This window comes from Vidua chalybeata, chromosome 3 (genome assembly GCF_026979565.1).
Source record: "Vidua chalybeata isolate OUT-0048 chromosome 3, bVidCha1 merged haplotype, whole genome shotgun sequence".
NCBI classification, from domain to species: domain Eukaryota; kingdom Metazoa; phylum Chordata; class Aves; order Passeriformes; family Viduidae; genus Vidua; species Vidua chalybeata.
The window spans coordinates 69043627-69071253 of NC_071532.1; the positions used below are offsets into that span (position 1 = coordinate 69043627).

Sequence of the window (27627 nt, forward strand, 5' to 3'; positions counted from 1 at the left end):
GCATATAAATTACTCAAGGGCATTTGTCAAGAGGATGGTGCCAGACACTTTTTGGTGGTGCACCGTGACAGAGTGAGGATAGCCACAAACTAAAACACATCAAGTTCCACCTCAGCATGAGGAAGAACTTTACATGGGAGGGTCGCAGAGCATTGGGACGGGCTGCCCGGGCAGGTCGTGAATTCTCTCTCTGGAGATATTCCAAACCCGTGTGGGCGGGTTCCTGTGTCACCTGCTTTAGGTGCTGTCACCTACTCCTTGGCAGGGGGGGTTTGGACGAGCTCCAGAAAATTCTTTCAGCCTTAACAAACCTGTGATTTTGCGCTCTGACAATTCTAACGTGCTCTGATACAACGCTGCTTTAGCAGGGAAATTAGACCAGAGAGGCACAACAGCGCCAGCCCAACCCAGGCCGGCCCGCGCCGCGCTCCCCCGGATCCCAGATCCCGGGATTTAGCGATTCCTGAGGGGCAGGGCCTGGGGCCGAGCCAATCGCCGGCCGGGCGGGGCGCTGTGGGCGGGCAGGCCCGTGACGCCACACGGGCTATGGTGGCTGAGTAGTGACACGTCTCTCTGCCTGGCGAGGGGCGGGCGGGCGAGCCTGCGATCTCGCGGGATCCCGGGGCGGCGGTACCGGGGGCCGCCGGCGGCAGCGGCGGCGGGGACGGGCGGCCGGCGCGGCCATGGCGGGGCAGCAGTTCCAGTACGACGACAGCGGCAACACGTTCTTCTACTTCCTCACCAGCTTCGTGGGGCTCATCGTCATCCCCGCCACCTACTACCTGTGGCCGCGGGACCAGCACGCCGGTGAGCGGCCCAACCCCGGGCACGGCCGGCTTCTGCGCCGCGACACAGCGGGGCCGGGCCGGGCCCGCCGCGGAGCCGCCGCGCTCGGGGCGCCCGTCCGGCCCTGCCCGCGCCCCCGGGGGCCGCCTGGAGGGGCGGCGGCCCCGCGCTGCGCTCGCCGGCGGCCATTTAGCGGTACCGGGGCCGGCGGAAGGGTCCCGGGGCCGCCGCCCCCCGAGCGCGACCGGCTCCGCGCCGCGGCTCCTGCAGAGTCATCGCTGCGCCGGGGTCCGGGGCTTTGTTTGGGGTTTGGGTTTTTTCCCTTGTCTTCACGGAGCGTTTCAGGGTGGTTGACCTAAATTTTGATCGTGGGGGAAGAGCAAGCTATTGAGTTGGGGACAAAGAGGAAAAGTTGCCGGGTTCAGCTTTGATGTGCTATAAGGTCACAGCGGGTGCGAAATTGGGGATTTTTTTTTTTTTTTCCCCATTGCAAATCATAGTTAAATGTCCGAAGGGCTACATTTCTGTTTCACTTTTCGGGGCGATGCTTTGTGTCCCTAAACGGTGTTATAAAGTTTCTTTGACTAGTTCAGAATCTGATTTCCAAAGTAATTTTCCACTTTGTCTTTTCTGCATCCCTCTATTCTTGGAAGGAGAAGGCGTTTTGGTATACAGGCTGCACAGGAACACATTTTTTACTGCAGTTCTGAGATTAAAAAGGTTATAGAAATTATGTTTAAAGGCTGAGTGGTAAGTGCTTAGTAAAACAGGGGTGCTTGGTATTTGTTCCCATTGCAGAAACCTGCTGGCCTCTTAAGAACACTTGTGCTTTGCAATCTGAGAAGAATCCCTTTTGTTTCTTGCATCTTTTTACATTCAGTATCTGGTGGTTACTTAGTGGCTTTGATGTCATTTAAAATGGCTTGCCAGGTTCTGCTTAACTGAGTTTTATATTTAAAAGAAATACCTAGCAATGAAATCTTATTCCTGTACCTTCTAGTAAGGCGTAAGATAGAACAAATGTTGTTGTGGTGCTAAATCACAGCTGTTCACAGTCTTGGTTGCTGCCAGACGTTCTGGTGGCCACTGGCAGGGCCCTGGCTGGAGAACCTCTTTGGAGGATTGGTCTCTGCCCTCCAGGTACTTACTGCCTGTTGTACAGTTCTCCCTGTAGTTCTCTCTGCCGAAAGGAAAGGTTTCTCTGCCTCCTCTTTCTGTGTCCTGACTGTTGCAAGAGGGAGAAGAGGGAGGCGTTACTGTTGTTGAAGATGTTTTGTAATCTTTGGGTTGTTCTTGAGGAGCAGGGAATCAGAGAGAAAATTATACTTCTGTAACCCTTTTCCAAAGCTCAGGATTTTGTTTTATTTTTGTTCTGTTGAAGGGTGGGAGGCAGTGGGGGAGAAAATCGCTTTTTCTCTTGAATAATGCTTTACTTCCTCCGTAGTTCTTAAAAGCTGCTTCTTGGGAAAATTATTGTGACTTGCCTGAGATGCTGTGCAGAATGGTATGGCCAGCAAGTTAGCATCAGTTTCAGGGCGCTGACAGAATCAAGAAAAGCTGTAGAAATGCTGTCAAACTTGAAGCACTTTACCAGCCTTACATAGCTCATTGTAAGTTATCCTTGCAGGATGGCAGAAAATGAAAATCTGACTTTGGAATATGGCTGTATGGATTTCACCCGGTTTCCAGATAGGCCTGCCATTAAATTTATTACTAATTTGTGTCTGTCTGGCCAGCATTGTCCAGTATATAGAGGACCTGCTGCATATTATTCTGCATTCAATGCTAGATTCTTGCAAAGCTGTGTCAAACCCTATTTTCCAAAGCAAAAGATAGATTTTGTTATGCTGTTGGTGCAAAGTAATGAGTCAACGAAGTGAAAATCACCAGTGGAAATGAAGGGAGATGGAAGAATGATTTCTGCCTCATAATTGTCTTAATGGATTTTAAAATGTGAATGCAGTCCAGTTTTAAGCATATGCATTAATGGCATGCCTACAGTCTCTTGATTGAGTTCTGTTCTGCAAGCACTGTTTAAACAAATAGTTGAGGTGTCATGCAGATCATAATTTGGGACTAATGCTGATCTACTAAGTAAGTTCTTATGAAGTAAATCTGCTAAGTAGTAGAACATTTTGATGTTCAAGTTGTTTAAGTGTATGGATCTTAGGCAAGTAATTTCCAGCAAAATCCTATCAGTATTTTTCTCACAGCTTTTTGTATGTATTCAACCATGCCTGTTCCAGCATCTGAGCAAGATTTCAGGAATAAATTAAAACCTTGTGATGATGAAAAATACAAATTGTTTGGCCACCTTGCTTCTTGTTTTCAGTGTAATTCACTAGTTTAAAAGAAACAGTAAAACCACTTATTTCAGAAGCAAAGAGAAAGCCTGTGTCTTCAGAAGAGAAATCTTCCTGCACTAATAACTCCTGCTTCCTTTGATGAGCAGAAATATCTGGATGTTGATATGAGATGTTATTTTGATGCTAGTTTAGAGTGGAGTTTCCAGTACTGAGGCACAGTATTGGGCCAAAGAGAATAAGCTCTGCCAAGACCTCTGCCCTCTGTGTGTAGGACCACGTAGCTTTTTTGTTCTGGAACTGTGTTTTGCCCTACCTGTGTTAGAGAACCCAGCCCTTGTCACCCCTGTGGACTTGGTGAAGTACAGTTGTACTGGCGAGCTCTTTCAACTCCAGCTGCAGGAGTGAAGAAAACCACATCAGGGGGAGCTTTTGAGGCAAATCAGGTGCTTGTTCTCCTCACTTCAAGACCCCTTTGCAATGCCTACCAGAGCATCCAAAAGACACAGAGCAGATTCCTTTTTTGGTAAAAACGGGGTTGGAAGAGGAGCTTCAGCCACACTGTGTTGTAAGAGCAGACTAGAGCTAGCATTTCGCAAGGGTGAAATGCTCACTGCAGGAGGATCACGCCATTGGTGCCTGCTGCTTCCATCTACAGATGTGCTGCCATGGATTGCTGGTATGGGATACAGTACAGAGTGCCAGCGGAGGGAGAAGTACAGCAAACATCTGGGAATTGCTGATGGCCTGTAATATTTTAGGATTTGTTCTCTGCTGTCATTTTGTAGTAAATGCTCATAAACTAAATAAACCCCCTCAAAACTCAGTGTTTGTTTTTGTTGTAGTGAAGATTGGAAAGTAAGACTGGATCTATATTGCTTTACTACTTCAAGGAAACTCAAAATGTGTTACCTAATGTCAGATTTGTAGTAGAATAATTTTTTTGGCAAGCCATTAACATTTTGGTTTTAGTTCTTCTTAAAATAAACTTTTGGAAAGCCTTTTCAATACTACTGTCTGGAAGAACAGCATGATGTAACTTATGTCTCTAAAGTGCTGAGAAAAATTTGAGCTGCTTTTTTTTCCCTGAGAGTCTAAACCTGCTTTTTCCAGGCATTTTGAAAGAGTCCCTATGAAGAATTGCTGCAGCCTGCAGTAGGGGTTGATGCTAATATTTGGGAGGATTTTGCTCTGGTATACTAGATACCTTGTGAACTGTCCTATAATTTCATTACCTCAGCTTTGATAAACCAAACAAGCAGGTAATTGACTTCGTAAACCGGATTTGTCCAAATGACTTTACCTCCTTGGTGTTCACTCCAGAGCTAATAAGGCCTTTATAGAAGGTTAATTGTTCAGCTTTGTGTCTTGGACTGAAGGTTCATAATTGCATTGAGGTAGCAGTGCTCTAACAGAGTTAAGTCTTGTATTTCTCCCCATCCCTTGTGCCAGTGTATGGGAGTGGAAGAAAGTAATTTCAGCTAAAATTAATGTTTTTATCCCTTTTTTTTCCTTTTCTTTCTTCTGTCTTTTAATGCGTATTCATTTCTGTGTAAGACTTTGTATGTGCCTGGGATAGTACAGGATGTGACTGAGGGAAAGAAGACTGATTCCTTCAGTGTTGGTGATGCCTTCAGGTGATGGTGAATATAGCTTCAGTTTGTCCTTGACTTGTTTCTTTAAAGCATATGTGTGTATATATGTTTTATTTCTAAAAAAAGTAATACTTTTTCTAGGTTACCTTTGTTTGGGAAAATACTGTTATTAATTTAGCCTAACTACTGTGAGTAAAACCATTGCAAGGACTGCTCTTGGAACAAAAAATGTGTTTGCTAAGAAGTTATTCTGGTGCAGATTCATTCTTAACTAAAAAGGTATTTTTGCAATGGGAATTTTCAAGTTGTTTTTCAAAAAGTTAATCGTGAGAGTTGAAGAAAAAGATTTTTCCTTTTTTTTCTCTCTGCAGTTAGGGGTGGAGGAGTGTCCATCAAGATATCTTCCTGTTGTTGGACTTGCTTTGAAGTTTCAGTGTAAGCTTGTGTAGATTAAACGTCAACATCTAGAAAGGAAATGGAGAGCAAGAGGTGAATTAATTTAGTTGGATAATATGGCAGTTGTTGCACAATGCTGATGTGTTTGCTGAACTTTGTGTACTTTTGACTTATACCTGTGCTGCTGGATCGAGACACATAATTACGGAGCTGTGCTGAAACACAGCACAGGTGGTCATAGATTGTGATGTGCTCTGTAGTATGGAAGCTTGCTATTTCATCTTTTTTAGTTTATTTAGGTCTACATTAAATAAATTATCCTGTTTTAGGGCATTGGGTATTTATAATTTGTTACAAAGCTGTTGGAAAGAATAGAAGTATCTATCCTGAGTTTTTTACAGTAACTTGAACAAAACAAAATATTGAAAATATTTCAAAAACGCCAAAGAATAACAGCTGTGAATGCAAAGATAATGCTAATAGAAGTTTGCAGTCTCTTCTCTGAGAGAAAAGAGGCTGTAGGAGCTATTCTGTATGGAATGTAGATCTTCCTTCTTGAAGTTTAAGAACATAAAATCCTACTGTAGGGAAGGGAAGAAAACCAGATGAATGGCTGCATTTTGTATCTAGAAAAAAAGTATTGATATGAAATAGATAAAAGCTATTTAATTAACTTTTATTATAATAAAAATCCATACAAAATCTGTGGTTTTTTTTTTTAAATTTGGCTTTTGTTTGTTTGTATTTTTTGTTCTTGTTGCTGCTCCCCAGTCTGGCTGTATGTTGTCCTGTTGCTCACTACTAACAGTTTTGCTTTGTACCCTCCCCTCTCCAATGTTTCTGTGTAAGATATAGCTAAAGTTTTCTTGAAGAACACTGGGCTAATTCAAAGAAAAACTCTAAAGAACCTGGTTAAAGAAGGCAATTTCCTCCTAATTTTTGAAGTTGCCATGCCTGTAGGAAGTAGCATAGATAGTTAGAGAACCCTAAAACTATTCCAGCCTTTTTTATATTGAAGCTGGATGAATAAACAGAGATATTTAAAAATGACAGCTTACTTGGTGATTGTTAAAAGGGAGAACATAATACCATGTTGATACTTAATATTATTTTGTTTATTTTTTACTGTACTGCTACTTTGAAGCAGTAGGGCTTTTTGTATACTTCTGTAGGTAGTAATTGGCACTCACATTCAAAGCCTTGATCAGAAGTCCCAAGACAGTTGTTCTGTAAAGGTTTGCTGTCTTAGGAACCATACTTCTCTGTATATCTGCCCACTATACTGGATATTGCTGTGTAGTAGTGTCAATAATGAAAGTTTCTCTGTAATTTTTTGGTGTGTTTTTCATCTGTGTATGTTGAGGCTGACTTCAGATTTTCATATTAAATCCCCTGCTTTAAGATGCAGGTAGGGGAACTGAGGCTGTGAAGTTTATTTGTCTGAAGACAAACAGTGAGTGTGCAACCTGGATGTGACTCAAGTCAGTGTAGAGAATGCAGGCAGCACTTCTTTGGTTTTATGTGTTAGGGAGTAATGAGCACTTGTACCTCACAGCAACTGAGGGAGAGGAAGCAGCATTGCTGCTGCCCCCACTCTGGGTAAAATTCTTCTGTGATGCTCCTGATCCTCTGGTGTGAGATAAGATTGATTGAAGTGGGTTAACTTTGATGCCTGTCCTTGCCCACAGCTCACTGAAATCTCATTAACCTTACTCCAAAGTATTTCACAGCATTTTGGTATTTGGTTATGCAGGATAAAGTACAGGATAAAACCACAGTATGAATGTGGTAGATAAGCATGGGTGTGAAAACTTGATATCTGTGAATATAAACATTTTTTACCCATATGTGTGTGCTTATCCTTTCCTGTTAATATAACCTTTCATCATTGTGTCAGGAAGTGGGAGGAGAGTCAGTGAAACTCAGTTATGCATCTAAGGACTGTTATTACCTACAAATTGAGCTTTTTGACAGATTGAGTATACTATGGTTGATGTAAACCATGTCAAGTTCAAAAAAAATACAGTTTATTAGGTGACTGTTTAAAGGCAGAATATTATGTAATGGTGATACTTAACTTTTTGGTAATTTTTTTCACTATTTTGCTGTTTTTAAGCAGTAGGGCTTTTTTGAGAAACATTTGAAGAAGGGGCAAACATCATGAGATGCAACTAGTAATGTCTAGCAATTATCTCTAAAAATATTTTTCAAAACAAAGCATTTGCACAGAGTTATCCAAATTACTCTGTTATTTGGGAAAAAAAATGCTTGTCTTTTCATGGAATTTTTAAAAAGTATTGTAGTCTTTCTATAACCATTATAGCTTCCTAGCAGTAAAATAAAATTAATAGCTCTGTATTAGAGATTAGTTGAGTAGCTTCAAGACTGTCCAGAATACAAAATGCTGAAAAAAGCTATTTTGTGGCAAGTCAAAGATCAAGCCATTACAAGAACTTTATCTTTCATTAAGTGTACATAAAAGTAACGTAGTTTTTTTTTTATTATTATCTTTAATATTTTTAAAAATTCATCCTATGTTATGGAAGCTTATGAAAACAGTGTACTGAAGGTTTTATTACACACCTTGTTCATTTAATAGTTGCTGCAAGGTTGTCTTGACTACTCACAGAGATGACACTAAACTACTAGGATATACAGGCTATGTATTAGAGAATTAGATTCAGTTATGGTTTCATGGGCAGCTAAACTGTTCCTGGTGAAGGAGCAGGAAATTTGAGAGAGAAGCAAGGTAAGTGACAGGAAATGGAATCAATAGTGATTCCATATTTTTTTTTTTTTTTTTTTTTTTTTTTTTTTTTTTTTGTGTTTGGGTTTTTTTCTTTTTTAATTTGTTGGTTGTGATTTTTTTTTTTTTAATTTGTGTTTCAAATTCATGCCTGTGAAGAAGGGTTCAGATCTGCAGCAATTTGAGCAAGTCTTGACTGGGGCTGATGCTGCATCCTTGCCCCCTGTGGTACTGCTTTCTCCCATTGTGGGGGCTTATAGGCCTTTCCCTCAGTTACTAGCCAGGACCTGACATGTATCTCTATTTCATGGTGAGGAGGGTTGTGCTGGCTGGAAATAACAAGAGCAGGGTACAGGTACCTAATTTCTTTGCTGAGCAAAAAGATTAGTGTCTGCACCAGTTTTTAAATAAGTACACAATTAAGAAGATTTAAGAGGTGTTCTCAGATTTTCACCTAGTATTTCTCTTTTACAGGAAATTGCTTACAGGCATTTTAAATTCAGAAGATTCCTTTATCATGGTTGGCTGGATGAACTGTTTGAAACTGGGATATTTGTAAGCATTGTGGCTTCTACAAAGGCTTACCTTGCCAATAAAAGTTCAAAATTCCCTTTTTTCTTTAGAAACAAAAGCATAGGCATACTGGGTCAGATCAGGTGGGGTTTTTTATGTAGTATTACAGAAGTGAATGCCTTAAGGAAGGAATAACAGGACAAGCATAAATGGTGCTTCCTTTGCATATTCTCTGCTTCCAGTGGTTTTGAGTACAGTAACTTTTGTTACAGCATCTGTACCATCCTATGTGAAGGAGGTCGCCATATCTGCTGTCCACACCACAAATAATTGCCTTTGTTTCACAGCTGCTTCTGATGTTGCTTAACAATCCTTGTTTGCTCTACTGAAAGAGGAAGTAAGTGTTCAATCCTGGCTGTCACTTAGGTTTTTTACAGCCTTCCATTACCTCTTCTCGCACTTTACTCTCTCAGCTGGAAGATTTGTAGATTACATTTTGCTCATAAGTCTTATACATTTGATGGCCCTTGTTCACCTTAATTGAATGTTTTCTGGTTGCCTCTCTTTAAGAGGTAGGAACTAGGACTGTGCATCACACTTGAGATATGTACAGCCTCAAGGTTAGGACATACCTCCAGCTTATGTGGTGGAGTAATAATCCCTTCCTTTTCTTGTAGGAATGCTCTAAACACATGCTCTGGTTTTTATTAATAAGCATTCAGCTGAGTTTTACATAGAACAGTTTCTCAAAACACCAAGATTGCAATCTGAGAGGTAATAATTAGCCTTGAGCTCATCCTTGTATACACAGAATTAGGATAGCCCCCACTGGACTTTGTTTTCATACTCTCAATTTCATGTGCCATTCAGAAGTGCACTTGCTTTACGATTCTTCAGGATGCCCTTGTCCTTGTTACCCAGAATAAGTTCATATCATCCAGAAGCTTTATTTCACTGCTCACCCTTTTAGTCAGATTACTTATTAATGAAATGTGGTGTAGTTTCAGCACAGATTCCTGCAGAGCTCCTGGCGATTTCCTTCTGTTGGGAGAATTGGCTATTCACTCTATCTTCTAGTCACATATTTAATTTTGTGATAGTTAGATGGTTGTCTTGAAAGACTTGTAAAAGGAACCTTTCAAAAGCCTTTTGGAAATCACACTGTATCAGCAGGATCTGTTCTGTATGTTTACTTCCTTAAGAGGACTTTACCAAAGACTCTGCTGGTGCTAAATGGATGTATGGTACTTATCCTTGTGTCCACTAATTCTATCCTTTATTAGAATTTCTTCAGGTGTGCATCAGAACAATACTGACTACAAACATTTTTAATGATTGGTGATAGGTTAAGTGACTTTGTTTACTTTTATTTTGGATTGAGTGTGTTCTGGTTTCTTCCCCACACCAAACTGATAAAATTCAGCTAATAGTTAAGAGTGTGTAATCTTGGAGCCCAGCATTCTTGTTGGCTTTGTCTAAAATTGTTAACTTTGACTCATGTGGGTGTTGTTCCACAGTAAAATGTCCAGTTTTCTGATTTCTCTCAGATTATGTTCAAGTTTTGCAATGCAGCTATAGGTCCAGCCCTACTATAAATTTTATAATTTAGGTGATAGAGCTTAAATGTTACTACAGTTAGTTCCACTGACTGTTTTGTCAGTGCAAATGAGACAGTACACTAATAGGAGGGACAAGGTTTGGGAATGGCTTGATTAGCAGTAGAGTAATGTGGAACTGTGCCCAGCTGACTGTAAACACAAATCTTGAGTAAGTAAACTCGGAAAAGAAGTTTACTTTCAGGATATTGAATCATCTTACGTTGCTGATATTTAAAGCTGTTAGTAACAAATGCTATCTTTTGGTCAGCAAATATGTGTGGAATTGTGGGAATGGAAAGTTAGGTTACTTCTTGTTTCTTTTGAGCTTTATCTAGTTGCTGCAAAACATGCTCTGGAAAAAAGCAGCTTTGCTGGTAAGTATTTCTCAGGTCTCTATGTACATAGTTAATGAACTGCTTGGGGTTTTAATATTTAAAATGTTACTCAAAACACATAATTTTTTTGGCTTATTTCTATAGATATTTACTAGAGAGAAAAATGTCTTTGAAAACAACTAGGGTGAGATTATTCAGCTATAAATGTTTTAGTCAAGAGGCTGACCTGGACATGACCTCTTTATAGATAAATGATGAGGGTAATGAGGACAATTCTTATAATGGTAGACATTAAAGTTAGAAAGCGTCTATCAGATGGTTTAATTCTTGACTGCTGTGGTCTGTTCAAAGTCCTGAAGCATGTTTTCCATTTTTCATTTATTTTTTTTTAAAGTAATCCAGTGGGAACACTAGTGCTTATTTGAAGATTTTTTGCATTTAAGCAACAGTGTTTTAGAACACTTTAAAATCAATTCATGCCTCTTAATTTGGGATTTTACAGTAGGAGTCAATCCTATTATAATAAAGTTGAAATTGCTCAGTACTTAAGAGGAGTTGCTGACTTTGTGAGTTTGCTGTGAGTTTCAGTCCTGCCTCTTAGTTGCTGGCAAAGATGGGTTACTGCTTTTATAACATAGTTTTAAGTGTTTGTCATTGTCTTTTTTGAAAGTAAGTGTGTGGGTTTTTTTCATCATCCTGTGACTTTTAAAATTATTCTCAGATAACATACTATAGCCATGTGGAGTCTTTTTTCTGTAATAATTATCAAGGAAAATGTCAACAGAGTTAAGCACAGATGGCCTAGTGAAACAGTAGGGTAGCCTTTTCCTACTTCATCTGTTATCTGAGGAATGGTTAAGTGCTTAAGAAAGTAAATTTTTATAGGGACCCTCAGTTCAAGACCTCAGTAAACAAGTTGTTCATACAATTATTTGATTTCTGTTATTGTTGAAGTAGAAAGAAGCCCAGGAGTTCAGATTTTGCATATATATATATTTATAACTGTTGAAAGTAAATAGGAGCCTACTTTAGTGTACAGTTTAGAGGATTAAAACTGTAGAACTCTGAGTAAAATCCAGGAAACCCAGAAACTCTCAGGTGATTTGATGGAGCCTGTTGCCCTCAGTTTTGACAGAGCAGATGCAGTGCTTAGGGCCATGGTATCCCTGCGCTGTAACCTTTACTCAAGACTTGCATGCTGTGTGTATTACTTGCACCTCTTGATGCTTTCCACAGGTACAAGTCTTCCATTCAGGTCTGGAGAGGATGACACACTACAAATGAGTTCTTTTCACTTTCAGTGAAAGTCTGGCTTTACAGTGAGCTCAGCATTTCCTAGGGCTGCAGAACTGTCTCTCTCTGTGTTCCTTGCTGAAAGAAGTAATTTTCTTTCAAAACCATTCTCCTTTGGGTGAATTGTCTGCAGCTGGTGGGCACAATGTTTCATGTGCAGCTCCTGTTTCTTTTTCTGACAGAGTCCACTGGAACTGTATTCTGGACTATGTGATTTTGCTTTTCCTTGTAGCCTGAAGGTAGAAAGAACACAGGAGGCTGGGATGTATTTCTGTCCTTTCCTGCAGTTTGAGGTAGAATAATGGAAAACTGGTGGCTTCCATGTATTCTGGATACTAGCTTTTTGCTTGCTTTTGGCTGTCATAAAAATTGACTGATACTTTGAAACTTTTATATGCTTTAGATATAAATACCAATGCCAGTAGTCTTATTTGTGGTATTTTTTCCTAAAATTGACCTTTGTTTGTTGCAGCTGAAACAAGATTCTGGAGATTAAAACTTCTCAGTATAATTGCAGCTGTACCTTTTTCCGTTCTCACTCTTCTAGAATTGCCTGTGTCCAATAACAATAAATGTGCAGTCTTCTCTTTTTTCTCAGAAGGATGAAAAAGAATCTCCCCTTAGGTTTTTTTTTAAGCACTTTTTGGAACCTCCAGAACCTGAAACAAAAACATTAGGTCTAGGTAGGGATCATTTGTCAAGCATTCCTGAGGATTGGGTGTATCCTCCTGTTTCTTTGGAGACAAGGATGTAAGATGGGTGAACTGCAAAACCAAAAAAAGCAGCTTTTGGTTAAGCCAGGCATGGCTGAATTTTAAACACAGGTTGAATGTAATCTCTGAAAATTGGAAATCCAACTTGTAATTAGCTTTCTTCTGTGTCTGTATGTCCTGTGTCATTGCCCATTGTGTGACTGCTAAAGCAGAACAGAGGTTGAGACAGATATGAGAAATTTTTGCCCCCTGAGGATGGTCAAACTGTAGAATAGGTTGTTCAGAGGCACAGTGAGCTCTGTCTTTGGAGTCACTCCAAAGGCCTACAGCCAGACCTTGAGCAGCTGTTTTTTTTGCCTCTCCTCTTAGCAGTAGGGTTGGATTAGGTGATCTCCTGAGGTCTTTCCCACCCTTTCCAACCCTTAGGTTGTTCTGTTTTACCCAAGAACTGTGGGGTCTGTGTTACCCATGCAGAAGAAGCAGGTGTCTCTGGCTTAAAGAACTGGCTATTCAAGAGGTTTGTATAAGTTCTGATCAAGAGAAGTCAAGATCAAGCTCTGATCAAGAGAAGTAGAGTATTTACTTAAACACTCTCTACTAGTGCCTGTTTTGATGCCCGGAATACAAGAGAAGTGACTGCAACAGTCAACAAGGGAAGACCAACCTATGTCATCTACCTAAACTTCAGTAAGGCCTCTGACAAAGTCACGAAAGAGATGGTGCTCAGGTTTTCTTTTGTATCAGTACTAGTCATATTTCTTGAACTTGAAAAGTATATTAAGATGTACTTTTGGCTGGATATTCACATACATTTTTAAAGTTACTATGATAGGCACTTGTGAGAACCCTTGTGAGTAAGATTTGTATTGGGGAAAATCTACTTGTGAATCTCAGGAACTTTGGATACATCAAAAACAATGTGGAGGAAAAGAAAGCAAGCATGGGATGCTTCCCCAGATTATTTACAGGAATAAAATGGCAGTCTACATCCTCTTGTGAGAGGGGTGCTTTAACAGCATCTTGATGTTAGTGTTAGTGAGATTGACTCAGAAGCCCACGGGTGCATTATGCCTTTGCTTTCCAAGGCTGTTTAATACCTATTCCTAAAACCATAGGAGAGATTCACTGTTGCGAAGGATTTTGCCCATCGAACAAGAAGGGGTTTTGGCTGGAGGGAAAAGCATTTCCTCCCACCCCACACACACTTGTCTCCCTGTAATTCCATATGAAAGGATGCTGTCTGAAGTGCTCTTACACTGTAATGGGAAGCCATAATCTGGACTGAGAAGAAACAACAGAACTCTACTTGTCTGCTTTTAAAACTCTGATCCGCTTTCCCTGACAGAATATCGATTCTAGAGAAAGTACAATTCATATTTCACTGCAAAGCTTTACCTTACACCTTGTGTAAGGTGTTCACTCCAGTGTGATCAGGGTCTGCAGGATATTGCAGGGCAGTGTGTCAGTTCCATGGCATGGTAAATTCACTTGTGTAAAAAGGAAGCTCCTTTAGTCAGACAGAGGCAAAGCAAAAAAAAGTCTGATTTATCCACAACTTGCTCATTAGTTATAAGTTGCTGCTTTTGTTAAGCACCAGAATTATCTGGTATTCTGGCCTTTGCAAGCCTTTTTTTTTTGTCTTTCCTATATTTTTTTTTAAATTTTCTTCCTTCTATAATTTTCTTGAAAAGTTTCCCTTTCCTCTCTCCTTTTTTCCCTTCTCTTTTTTCCTTTTCCTGCAACCATTGTCTTCCTAATATGAGAAGTATTTTCTCTAGTGAAATTGCAGGCTTTGTCTGTAAATAAATAGGAAGCCTGCTTTTCCTGGATACAGTAGGAATATAGCTTTCTTAGTATGGTATTTTGCCAGTGGCTTTCGGCCTAAACTGGGAGTTATTGCTCCTTTTTTTTCCCAAGTAGGTGCCTGTTTTTGAATTCCACAAATTAACATGTGTTAATGATGGCATATGACAGAGGAAGTGCCTCAGAATAGCTCCAAATAATTTGAGTAGTCTGGACTTCAGCTTCAATTTGGGTAGGATTTGATTCTTTATGTTCTGAACAGATAACTGTAAATAATAATTCATCTTTTTAGTGCCCTGTTTCCTTTTGGGATTGTTAGTCAAATGAGACCATTGCCATCCCAAGATCAGAGAGAACATTAATAAGATGCTTTTGCTTTGATATTGTTTAATCAGCTGTAATTAAATTTGATCAAGAGTTGTTCAGATGCATGTGTAAAAAATGCAATGGCTACTTAGCACTGCACCTTAATTTGGTGGTTGCGTGAAGAGGTCCCCCTTGTGCAGCATAGCAGTTCCAAGACTCCATTTACCAAGTATTCAAAAGACTTAATTTTTGCTCACACTGCATGGCACAGGTCGTTTGGGATTTTTTTTTTTCCCTTTGATGTTATTGTTAGACTGATCACAAAACTTGTCTTCTGCAACTGTTACTGGAAAGCTGTTCCAAGACCTCAATTCAGTGATTATTGTAAACCACATTTAGTGGTCAATTTTTATTTGACTTTTTGCCAGCTCTTCAGCTTATCTCCTCTAAGGCATTTTTGGAAGGTTTTTGGCATGGTAAGGGAGAAGGTACTGGCAATTCTTGCAGGGAGGATGCAGAGCAGGGAAGAGAGTGTCATCCAGTCATTGGAGGGCTGGACAGTTGGCAGGTTTGAGAAGTGGGGCATTGTGGCATAGGTCTTTGAAGTCAAGGCACAGCAGCTTGTTAAAAATCAAAATCCTAGCAAAAACACTTAGAGGCTCAGGTGCTCCTGTGGGTCGATGTGGTTGAACTGATGAACAGTTGGTTTCATCTTGCTTCAGCACCAAACAGCAGAATTGATTGACAGTATTTGAAATAAGTGATTTAGGCTTAAGCACATGTGTCTTCTGTGAGTCTTCTGATGCCTGATTTATTCAAGTATAATCAATAACTTTTTCATAAAAGCATCACAGTATGGCTCACAGCTGTCCAGTGACCATTTAAAACCTTTGGAACACTTTCTTCGCTCTTTCTGTTGCAAAGCTTTTCCGTTCTCATGACCTCATTGTCAGTCTAGTCTTTAATGGCATCAAGTTTGATTGGGTTTTTTTTTTTTTTTTTAAATGTTCTGTCTCTTTAGTTTTGCTTTAAGTTTGTAATTTAATTTTAAGTAACAGCTTCTGGTTGAAGTGAATCCAGTTTTGAACCAAGAGAGATCTCCTAGAATTGTTGTCTTAAAATAAAAAAGCAAAGACAAAATGCCAAATTAATTTATATTCTACTGGTAGGGAGTGAGTGTTGCATTTTCAATGTTTTCATTGTCTGCTGAATTTTTCCTTCACAGTGCTTTCTAAAGCCTTACATAAGTAAAACTAAGCAGGGGATTGCTTAACCAAATTTTAGTCAAATTCTTTTTTGTTTAGAGAGTTTTGTGTTTTAGGTATATGAACAATTTTTGCAGATCAGGAGAGCTGCAAAATACTTGTGTGGTTTATCTGTTGCACAAAACAGAAGTATGGAAGCTTATATGGAAGCATGGCAAGAGTTGACTGAGATGCAGGGGATTGAATTATCCTTGATTATCTCTCTCTGTTTTTGGGGGTGATGGTACTACCAATATAATCTTCACAGGAATTGCATCAAACTGTTAAATGCCATATCCAGTTTTGGGAAAGCTATACTCTATAGAACTAGGTAGTTCAGAATAAGCTGATAGACTTTTTTTTTTCTGGTTCTGGTACCTTGTCTGTACAAGCTTTAATAGTTGTCTGCTTTACTAGCTCATGGGTGGCCACATGTCATCTGTGTCCCCACTCTATTTCTGCTAAATCAGCCAGAGTTTGAAATACCATCCAGTGCTTAATCTGCCTTAAATCTGAACTCATGGTTGATGTGGAGCACAATGGTCATGTTTCTCTGGCCTCAAAGGGTTTGGTGATTGCTAATTGAATTCCACATGTTTCATCTGAATTGTGTGCTTGCTTAGAAATTTGAGTAGATCAACAGCATATCCCACCTTCAACACCTTCAGAATAACTAAACAGAGGTTGTCACTGTCTTCCACTATTACCTTTTAGAAATCAGCCAGATAAAAACGTCTTCATGTATCATAACTGCTATTTTAATTAAGATGAGTTCAGTGCCAGGCTGGATGGGGCTCTGAGCAACCTGGTCTAGTGTGTGGCATCCCTGCCCATAGCTGGGTGGTTGGAACTGGAGGATATTTAAGGACCCTTCCAACCTAAATCATCCTGTGATTCTATGAGGGCATCACCTGGTCAGAAGTGCTAAGTTGAGATTTAAGACTTAGGAGGATATGACTGATATGTCCTTTGGATCAAAGCTGTTAATATAATTCCTGTATTTATAAAATTCATGATTGTCTTTTAAATTTTGTTTACCAGCAGTATCTAAGTGTATTGACACAGGATGAATTTTCTTTTGTCTTGATTCTTTTTCCTTTAGTCTGAAAAGGGCCAAGTGATCTTATTCTTTTGCAAGTAAGTTAATTACAGTGACATCTTAACTTCAGAAGTGTTACAGGTCAGACTGCATAGTTTATGGACAAGTTACTTAAACAGGAGTTTAATTACAACATACAATTTCTGTACAAGCTATTTGCTTTCTACTGTACTTTTCATAGTATAAAAGAATTCCTTGACCAAGACTAAGTTAGTCCTGATCAGCTCTGCAATACAATTAAAACTCTCTTAACAGAGCTTCCGTGCCTCATCATGGTGAGTTTGACAGTGTAAGTGCAATTCCTTCCAGCCCCATCCTGTCCTAAAAGGACCATGGGAAGAAATCTTGTTGACTGTTGTTAATGTGAAAACTTCCTTGCTGAAGGCATCTATTGCTGAGCTGCATGGATTACAAGTTGCTTTTTATCTTAATCTTCCTTCCTTTTACCCTTCAGCAGAAAAATGAAGGCAGCTTATAAAAGCAGATGTCACAAAGAGGAAGAAAATGCATCATATTTTGAATTGAAGAAGGAGCTGTTGCTCCTGCTGTACTCTTTATTTGTATACAAACACCAGTTTGCCTGTGGCTTGCATTCTGTTTGTTTTTCCTGCATGCGGTGGCTGACATACTGAAATGGGAAACTTTTGGAGTTGAGTGTCAGAAGCAAAGTCTACAGGTGCATATTAGGCAAAGGCTGGGTTCACATGTGATGGTTACTATGTGGTATATGGGAAATATAACAGATTCTTTTTAGGTAGAGAGGGTAATCTGACCAGCTTCTTACGTTTATGCATGTACAGCATCACTTAAATGGATAGAAAGCATTCTCTCCTCTGGTAATGCTGGACATTATGTTAGTCCTCCAACTGCCTGAGATGAGCGTGTTTTGTTGTTCTGTGTTTTGTCAGCTTGGTTAATCACAGTCTCTCTATTTTTATAGAACAAATTCGATTAAAGAACATAAGGAACGTATATGGAAGGTGTTTGTGGTACCGCTTGCGACTGCTAAAACCGCAGCAGAACATAATTCCTACAGTGAAGTACGTACGTTTCATTTGCATGGCTTTCCATTAAAGCAATTCTTACTTTTTTAATATAGAAATACATCAGTTTGTAATCAAAGCAGGAATTAGTTACTTTTGCATCACTGAGACATTTGCAATCTGCAATATTTGAATAATTAATAGGTAATCATTATTGTCTAGGAGGGCTTGAAATCAAGATGCATGCTGTTTGTCCTATATAAAATACCTGAGGAATGAGACCAGTGAGCCTTAGCTGTAGAAAAAGTAAACAATGCATTTTTTTGTTGAAAAAACTAATTCTCCCTCACTGAAATTAGTAGTGCTAGTGCAATCTTTTGATTTAAATATTTAATATGTGAACATATACTAAAACATACTCAAATATAAAAGACTTCAAACTTTGTATACATACAAAAAAAACCATACAAACTTTGTATGTTTGAAGGTGAATGCTTTATCAGTTCCTTGTTACTCCCACCCTCAAAATAATTTGCTGTCAGTTATGCATCTGTGTCAGCTTTTTGTGTGTTTTTTTTTTTTTTTTTTTTTTTTCTTTTTAACACATTGTCTAGGATCTGGTTAAAACTATCCTTTAAAAATAGGAAATAATAATGTATACCTGCTGAGGAGAGACAGTTAAAAAATGGAGACTTGGTGGTAGTGGATTGTCATTGTTAAAAACTAGGAGAAAAAGTTGTATTAAAAATATTGAAGTTCCTACTTTAGTGTTTCTTGCTCTTTTAATACTGTTTCTTGAAAAGTGATATAAGATGGCTTTTAGTGTTACTAGAATGGTGCTTGAGCTAGTGTATTTGTGTATTTAAAAAATCATTTTTCTTCCAAACAGGAAAATAGTCCTCCTTGCTGGCTGGGCATTATTTTTGTTCCTTGCATACAAAGTTTCCAAAACAGACAGAGAGTATCAAGAATACAACCCTTATGAAGTGTTACATTTGGATCCTGTAAGTAATAACATCTTTCACTAGTCTGTACTACTGTAATGGTATATTCTGTGTGTAGCTTTCTAATCTTAGACTTGTTTTTTCAAACAAAGTAAGTTTAGTGAATCTATCTAGTGTTTTTGGTATTTTTTGACATGTGAAAGTTATTGCTGCATGTTATAAAGTCAGTTGTTATGTGTTTTTTGCCTGTATCTGTACCAATTTATAACTTTTATATCTAGCTCCTTCAAAATTCTAGTAATGTAGTGAGGTGGGTGTTTTAAAATCCGATTCTGATGTTGTTTTCCTCTCTGGGTACAGGAAAACAACAAAAAAATCTGCTTTGTATGTCCTATGTAATTCACAAGAATGTGAATTAATTTGATTTACTGTTTCTGTACAGAGCAGTATTTGTAAATGAGAGGTTTCACTGAAGGGTGTTGGTGATGCACATTTTGACACAATGCAGGCTAGCTTGAATCTTGTGAATATCTGTGAATGCAAACAACAAATTCTAAACAGTGATCCCAGCCAATAGCTTTATTAAACTGGGATTAAAAAAAAGATATAGTGCCTATCTAGAAAATAGGTGTAGTGCTTTGTTTATACTGAAGGACTGATTCAAAATGGATGCAAAAAATTACATATCCCAAGGGCAGACTTTCTGAACTTCTTTTAAGTTCTTCATCTTAACCACAATACCTCAAGCAGATTGTCTGCTTATGTTAATTATTTCCTGATCCAAGGCTCCTCTTTTGAATAACAGTAGAGTCATCTTTCCAGTTCTGGAGTCTGAGGTATGTTTCACTCTCAAGTCTGAAGAAATACACTGTGGATCCAGTTCAGCACAAGAACATGAGTGAGCTTTGAATGTACCTGTTTTGATTAAATGTGATGTATATTGTTAGTGTGAGAGAGCGTAATGTATGTGAACTTAAGCAAGTACATCTCTTGCCTTTAAATGATGTTGACTTGTCAGCAAAGCAGCACCTTGTGCTAAGAAAGCCATTTATAGCAGGTGAGAAGTCTGTAGCCTGTTTCTAGCTAGACAGGTAGAACACCTGCCCGTCATGTCTGGAGCCAAGTTACTGCAATTCAGCTGCTGCTCAGCTCCTCTGTGACTCACTGATTGCTGACTTGAGTTCTCTCACTGATGCACAGGAAGGAGCAATACAAGTTTTTACTGCTAAATGGTATCTATTGGACCCATGCAGTTTTAATGTTCACATAACTGGGTTAACTTTGATTAAACAAATCAGGCTAGGGATTAGGTCAGCAGAGTGTTTTCCTTTGTTACCTTCGGGAAAGTTCTTCAAGTAACAACCCAGAGGAGAAAGAAAGGAATGCATGTAGTGAATTGTAGCTTTGTGTTTATTGATGAAAACTTGTACACATGCTCAAGGCAACTTGAGGCAACTTAAGTCAAGGCAACTTACCCAGGCAAAGAAACCAATTCTGGAATGCCTCAAGAACTGAGGGACGGAGCATGTTGTCATAAGGACAAGCTGGATGAAAGCCAGAGATTTTAAAAGGAGGATGAAAAGATGGCTGTGAAGATAGATAGGTGAAGTAGGGCTCAAGAAAAGTAGGGCTCAAAATCTGAGTGTGTTTCTTGCTATCAGGCAACTTCTTTTAAATCTCTTGAAAGATTTTCAGCTCGGACTATGTGAAGAATCAACAGATTTCTTCTGTTACCATTCAAGTGGAACCTTGAGAGTTGTAGCCAGTCCTGCTGATGAAGTGATACAGATGCTGAAGTGTAGTTAGATAATGGAACTGTTATTGTTGTTAAAAAAAACCCTAAAGCACCAGCAACCCCCCCCCCACTTAAAAAAAATAAAATGGTTGCAGATGCAAGCACTTCAAGGTTTTGATGCACAGTAATTCACTTCTTTGCATTCACACTCTAGTCAAGATAATTTTTTTTATTTTATGTTAGCATATCAATTTATAACAAGAAGCTTTTCTTCTCTAGATAGGAACCACAGCAGCACCAAAGTCCAGATAATGTACTTACACCAGATTTTATACGCAATATCAGCACTGTGTTTGAACACAGAATAGCTCTTTTTGAAGCATAGCACTGGAATTCACTAACACATAAGGTGTTCAAATATTAATGATTTATTTAATAAGTATCTGTACTGCAGTTTTAAAGATGGGATCCAAGGCATAAGGATGAATCTCAGAAGTGGTTATATACAGGCATGCTCTGTGTTCCAAGGAGACTGACACCAGCTGTCCAAGGCTACTAAGCATTTCTGTAAGTCAGGCCTAACCTCTGTAGCCTAACTTTGGAAAATGAGGACTAAGAAATTAATGTAGATGGAAAACTTGTCATCTTGTCTGGGATTGGGTGCACCCTCTGTGTCAGAGAGAAAAAAATAGTTTTGTTTTTTACAGGCAGCATTCATGCCAGCCATGAAAACACATCTCTGTTCAAACAGCTTGGGGTTTTTTTCCCTTCCCTTTGTTCTTTCCCCCCTACTTTCTAGTTTCTGCTCCCTGTCTGGCATTCTTCATCTAGTCTTGAAACACCTGCTTTTAGTTGAAGTCTAATTTATACTGGACTAAATCCATCCTATGCATTAAATGAGGCATGCTGTTGAAAAATAGTGTTGGAATATGACAGACTGTATAAAGTGAGATAAAGTAACAGCAAGTGAAGCCTCAGGGTAGTTTAATTTCTGGTTTAAGTTTATTGAAAGAGTACCATCATCTGTAACTAAATTCTTTTGTGTTTATTATGCAGTTAAGGTCAGCATGCTAGGCTTCTCTGGCACAAACATTGAAAAATCTTGTGGTAATTGTGTGAAACTTAGCAGATAACATATAAAAAAAACTTCAGCTGAACTTACTGTAAAGTTTTGTTGGTTTTCTTGAGTAGTGAAGTTCACAGTCCAAGCTGGAAGTTAATGCACAGGGGATTGTGTTGGTGGCATTTAACAACATGCTGGAGTAGAATAAAAATCAATCTTTCTCAGGTATAGGTAATGTATTCCCTTTGTTCAAGAAGTTTGAAATAATTTATGGGTAGGATGATTCTAGTCAAAGGTGTTTTTAAGTGGCAGGGAAATCTGCTGTTCCTGGTGACTGACACATATACTTCTGCATACAAACTGCAAGTGGACCATCATACTTGATCTATGATATATGGTTAAATAGAAGAATATTGCAAGTGAGAATTCCTTGTATTCAGGAATATGTTTAAGATTTGCCAAACAGATAAGAAATCCTTCCTTTTTTTTGTTCCTATGGATAGATAAGCAAAATAATCCTGATAAAACCCAGTATTCAGTCGCCTCAGTGTCTTTTAGTTAGAGTCTGAACTTCTGTCTTCATTTAAAAACATAATGGTTGTAAGAATGTTATCAGAAAAATAATAATGTTTTAATGAAATATAGTTTCATGATCCTATGTAATAATTCTTCAGTGAATGGTTCAGAAAAATACTACACAATGTGTATTAGGATTATATATGAGAATGAATTTTATTTAAGGTGTTTAATAATAAATGCAAACCTTTCCTTTTGAAGGGAGCAAGTATATCGGAAATAAAGAAACAGTACCGTGCACTATCCCTAAAATACCATCCAGATAAAGGAGGAGATGAAGTTATGTTCATGAGGATTGCTAAGGCCTATGCAGCGTAAGTTTCTTCTTTGCCTATGAAGAAAGGGAATCATAATATTATGGGGAGAACAGCCTTTACAGTAAGAGCAAGGATGGCCTAAGCAGGCAGGAAGAAATGTGTTCAGATATGTAAAAAAAGTCTTAACATGTCTTCCTGCAATGCGTATTTGCTTTGTACAAGTTAGTAAGGATAATTTGTTTTGCATCTGTCAGAATACTGTAAGGTGTTAGTTCTTTGTGTTAACTTGCATGTCAGCTAGGAAAAGTGTTTCCAGTATTTCACATATTAAATCTTAAAGATGACAAAGAACAAAATGGGTGTTGTGGTTTTTTAACCAACCGACTCTGTTACAGCAGTTTTGAAGTGATGCTTAGAAAATATATGTACTGTTCATTTCACGTGGTGGTAAAGCCAAAGAGTAAAAGACCGTACTTTAACTGTTCTGTCCAGTGAAAAGGATGTTTTCATTTTGGATCTGTTTTCTCTCAGCTTGTCCCTATCCCTTTCCAGTTACGTTTGCCATGCACTCCTGATTTTTTACCTTGTGACTGTTTCAGAATACTTGTATAGCTCTTAAAAGCTGAGTCCTTGAATCTGCTTTTACTTTAGAGTATTTTTTGGTCTTATCTCTTACAGCAATTTTATTTTTTTACTATGTGAGAGATGTCTAATATGAGAATTTGGTATAAAGGAAATGAAAACACAGGAATTTAGATGCACAGTTCAATCACAATACCAGTGGGATTCCCATTACTGGTGTCTCTAATACACTCACTGTCACAATGCTGATGGGACGGCATGTGTGGCTTGATGCCAGCTGGAGCCCATTGTTCTCTACAGAATTCTAGTTGTCTGGTTTATATACTGTGGTGGACTGAGTCAGGTATTTACTCCTCCCTTGCTGATGTCTCAAACTTGAGACATTCATAGGTTTTTTATGCACTCAAAGAGAAATGTTTATACCACCAGGTGATCCCCTCAGCTGTTGATAGGTTTTTTATGTAAAACAAAGGCCACCTTAGTGTCCCCTTTGAGGTGGAGTCAGCTTCTCTGCAGCAGCTGTGCTGAGTCACTGTGGTCACAGCATGGCACTCTTGCCCATTGCGTCTGAGGCTTCATCAATTATTGGGGTTTATTGGGTCAGTCACGTCATCACAGAACCTAGGAAGTTGGTGATTTCTGCCTTGAAGTCAGTTGTGTATGTGGTTAACCTTAATGATGGAGAGTCCTATTTGGGAAGAGGTGGGAAGGAGAACCAACACCATGCTCACTTGAGCAGTTTGGAAATCATACTTTTTGCTTAAACACATCTATATCACTCGGAAAATCTTTTCAGTAGGAAATTCTGGTATGCCTTTTTGAACTCTTGAAACATGTAAATTATTTGCTTTGCAAGCCAGTACTCAAATTCTTGGTGCTACAGTTTGATACTTCAAACACTAGTGCACAGGCTGTGGCAGAGGTATATTGTGAGGTAAATGATGGTGAAGTTCCTTAGCCATGCTGTCTTGAAAGATTATAAAAGCTGCCCATTTGGTGAGTCTGCTTGTCAACAAATGGGAGACTTAGAAATGATCAGGAGAGGCCTGACTTCTTCACTGGGTTTCTTATGTGAGATAAAATCTTTCATACAGTGAAAGCCAGGTATTCTGTTTCTAAAGCAGTATTCTTCCTTCTAGTAACAGGGATTCTGTCAAGGTGGCGTACAACTGCCAAAAAACTGTCGTTACTGAACAGGCACAGTAGGTGCCTTATTTAATAATTTAGGAGGTGGTGTCTTATTAAATAAGAGAGTATTAAATTATGAAATTTGGTAGTTCCAGGGAAAAAACCCAACAACAACCAAACACAGGCTGTCAAAGGCTAAAGGTCTAGATAAGATAAAGGCCCATATATACACTACTTCTGATCAGTCTTCCATATTTACTTTCCTTCCAAAAAATAAGATAAACTTCAAACTCTTTGTTTCAAAATTTTCTGTGCTGTAACCTGGCATCAAGAAATATTGTGTGCTGATGGGTATGCAGTCACTGTCATGAAAGGGAGATGTGATTTTGCCATCTCCTGCATGTGCGTCTTCTGTGTCTGATTTCCTGTCAGAGTCCCTAAATAATTTGGTTGTGTATCGAGGAGGAATACAGCAGTATTGTGTCCTGTTAGATTTTGTACAAAAAAAATACCAGAAGCTATTTAGCTTTCCAAACCATCTCTAAAGGATAGTGTGACTGCCACATTTTAAACTTTTTGTTTGTTAATGGTTTAGAGAAATGTCTTCTGTGTTAACTTAATATCTCTTCTTGTAACTAGCTTAACTGATGAGGAGTCACGAAAAAACTGGGAAGAATTTGGTAATCCAGATGGACCACAAGGTAATTATACAATTATGTATGACAGAGGTTCTGTAATTGCTGCACACTGAGATGTGTAATATCTGATAAGTCAAGAAGCACTTATTATATAACTTTCTCCTGGGATTAAAGCAACACATCTGACCAATTCTTTGCTTGTGAAACTGGCTCTGGGGGTGGTGGCAGGGAAAGGCAAGAAAGAGTTTGCTTCTCAAACTTTTTATTATGGTAAAAAGAGAAGACTTTTTTAAATTAGTCAGCTTCAGTAAGTATCTAGGGAGACTTGCCAATATTAATGGAGGTATAAGCAAAAAATAAATACTGCTTATCAGAAACTTGTCAATTTTAAACATTTCTTGGTATTCATGATCAAATACTAGAGATGTATATTGAAAAATTAACAACTAGCCATATTGCAATAAACATACTTTGAAAGGATGTACATGGGGATATTGTTTCTGGGCAGGTTGCTACATGAAAATAATCCTGGTGATGGTGTGTTAAAGTTTTACAGTAGGTGATCCAAACGAAATGAATTTAAGACTGAAAGTTAATATTTTTTCCCCTACTTGCAGTTGTGTGAATTGCTTGTAAAACACCTTTGTGATTGTTTAAGTGGCCTACTAAGGAAAAATGTTGCATGTTTCTAGCTGATACTCATTACAGGCAAAATGGAAACCTGCCATTTGTTAAGGCAAGTTATACAACATACCGGTGTATAATGAGTTACAGCCAGACTGGAAATAATAAATGAAATTTGTAACTTAATTCTGAAGTTACAGGATGACATGAGGGGGTACTCTGTCATCTGTGCTGTGAATTCTTCTTCTGAATTATATCCACCCAACAGGACATTAATTTTTAAAGTTAAAAAAACCAACCCCAGCCCTGAACTGGTGTTTCAAAGAAATAAAAAAATCTTCTCTCTTCCTTCAAAAAAAAACATCTTTGCCAACTATATCACAGTCTGACAAAGGCATTTCTGATGGACTAAGGAGGTGGATCAGCTTCTTTAATCGCTGTGTTTTATAGCATAACAGATTTCTATCAGCTCCTAGCTTCTAGTACTTCCTATGCTTGGAAAGTAAAAGGTCTCTATCCCTCTTGCTACAAAATACAGATAAAATCTTTTTTCAGAAATGCTGTCACAATATCAGCAAAATGGTATCATAAATTTTAATAGCTTTCCTAGGACCTTTTTGGATGCTGAATTGTTTTTCACATCCATAAGCTACTCACTTAGTGTTGACAAGGCATAGGATTTGAGGTTAGGCAGTTGTGTCAGTGTCCTTGAATGGACCTGAAGCTGTGACTTCAAAAGAAAACTCAGCCAAAACTTGAGAAGGCACAAAGATCCTTGGTTGGCTTAGTGATTGTATTCACAAACCTAAGAGACTTTGGATTCCCAGAAGGGAAAATGAAATGATTTTTTGGAAGGCTAGCAGTTTGTACTGTGAGACTTAAGCCTCCTGCTCTTCTGAAAACTCTACCTCAGACTCCAGTGGAATTATAAATCTCTGCTTTATTTCTCTCATTATTGTTTGAGACATCTGAAGAGTGGGAGAAGTCCCTGAAGTTTTCTCTCTCTCTTCTATTCTCTAACCTTGTTCCACATTAAAGTGTGAGGGGCTTTCTAGGGTAGTGAAATTCATCTTCTCTGTATGTATATATGTGTGTGGTGTAAAAACACATACCCAAGCTATGTGCTCTAGTCTTCTAGTTCTGTATAGACAAAGAAGTACTGCTAGTACTAAGGAAAACCTGTTGTTTTTCTTTTAAGCAGGTCCTAGAAATCCATAAAGTCTTACTTTCTTTTCTTTCTCCTGTTGGTTTCATGGAACTCTTAGTATTGGGATGAATAGTGTTTGTAAAATTTAATTTATTACCACCTGTGTCTAAAAAGCTATTTTATGCTACTGTCTATTCAGGTCTGTATACTGGAGATGTTAGAGAATCACATCTTCTGTTTTCTGTAGCCCAACTTCTTTTGAATTGAAGAGTGTTCCTCTTTCTTTTTTACCAATCACACAGAAATTTGAACTGACAGAGGGTTTTGTGTTTACAGTTTACAGCTTAGAACATTTTCTTAGCGGGACAAACCAATAGAATTTCCCATAGAAATAATTTGCTCAGACAATTTTCCTGCAGTTCATTTATTTACTTAAATATATGTGTTTAAACTGCTGAAAACACTGCAGTGCAAAACTTGCAAATCTTCCAAATTTTTATAAAAATAAGTCTTGCCCATCTATTCCATTGCAATATGTTAAGCTAAAATATTTGGTATTTCAGGTGTTGGATTTAAGTCCTGTTATTGCATACTTGGCATATTTCTAATTTCTTGCTTGATTTTGCTGTATTTGTTAAAATTTTGCTTATTGAAGTAATAAACACAAGCGGGTTTTTTGTGGGTTGGTGGTTTTGGTTTTTTGTTAGATATAATGTGACTTCAAAAATGTTTCTCAGTATTTTATAGTGAACTTATTTCTTTCATCCTACAGCTACAAGCTTTGGTATAGCTTTGCCAGCTTGGATTGTGGATCAGAAAAATTCAATTTTGGTGAGTCAGCGTACTTAGCTCAAGATTTTAAGGTGAAGTTTCAAGTGGTCTTGAAGAAAAAAAATTGCTTAATACTGCACATTTTTAGTCAAAACACATTAATACTTTGGTTCAAGTGCACATCTATGAAGGAAATTTCAGGAGTCGTGAGTGTTAGAGTAGCTTAAATCTAACTTTTGAGAGTAAAGTGTGAATATGTTTGGGTGATCTCATTCCAATGACAATGAGGTTCTGCTGTGATCACCTTTGCTACAAAGCGTGTGTTCACTCTTGCAAGGAATCACAGAGCTGCGTGCTGGGCTTCTTTAGTTCATTTGATTTGCTAGTGATGCTCTAATCTAAATGTTCTTCCTGTTGTATTTGTTGCTGCAAGGTGTTTTTCTTAACCA

The 27627-nt window shown here is 38.5% G+C and overlaps 1 protein-coding gene across 1 annotated transcript in view; it reads left to right on the plus strand.

Moving 5' to 3' along the window:
- The first annotated feature begins 639 nt into the window (after positions 1 to 639).
- The window catches only part of SEC63 (SEC63 homolog, protein translocation regulator), a 56634-nt gene continuing 29646 nt past the window's right edge, over positions 640 to 27627 (plus strand). Inside the window, exons 1-6 of the mRNA XM_053938674.1 lie at positions 640 to 807; positions 17671 to 17770; positions 18603 to 18717; positions 22233 to 22345; positions 24638 to 24699; positions 27180 to 27238. Of these exons, the coding sequence (XP_053794649.1) occupies positions 684 to 807; positions 17671 to 17770; positions 18603 to 18717; positions 22233 to 22345; positions 24638 to 24699; positions 27180 to 27238 (573 nt within the window). The 5' untranslated portion in view covers positions 640 to 683. The remainder of the gene's footprint in view (positions 808 to 17670; positions 17771 to 18602; positions 18718 to 22232; positions 22346 to 24637; positions 24700 to 27179; positions 27239 to 27627) is intronic.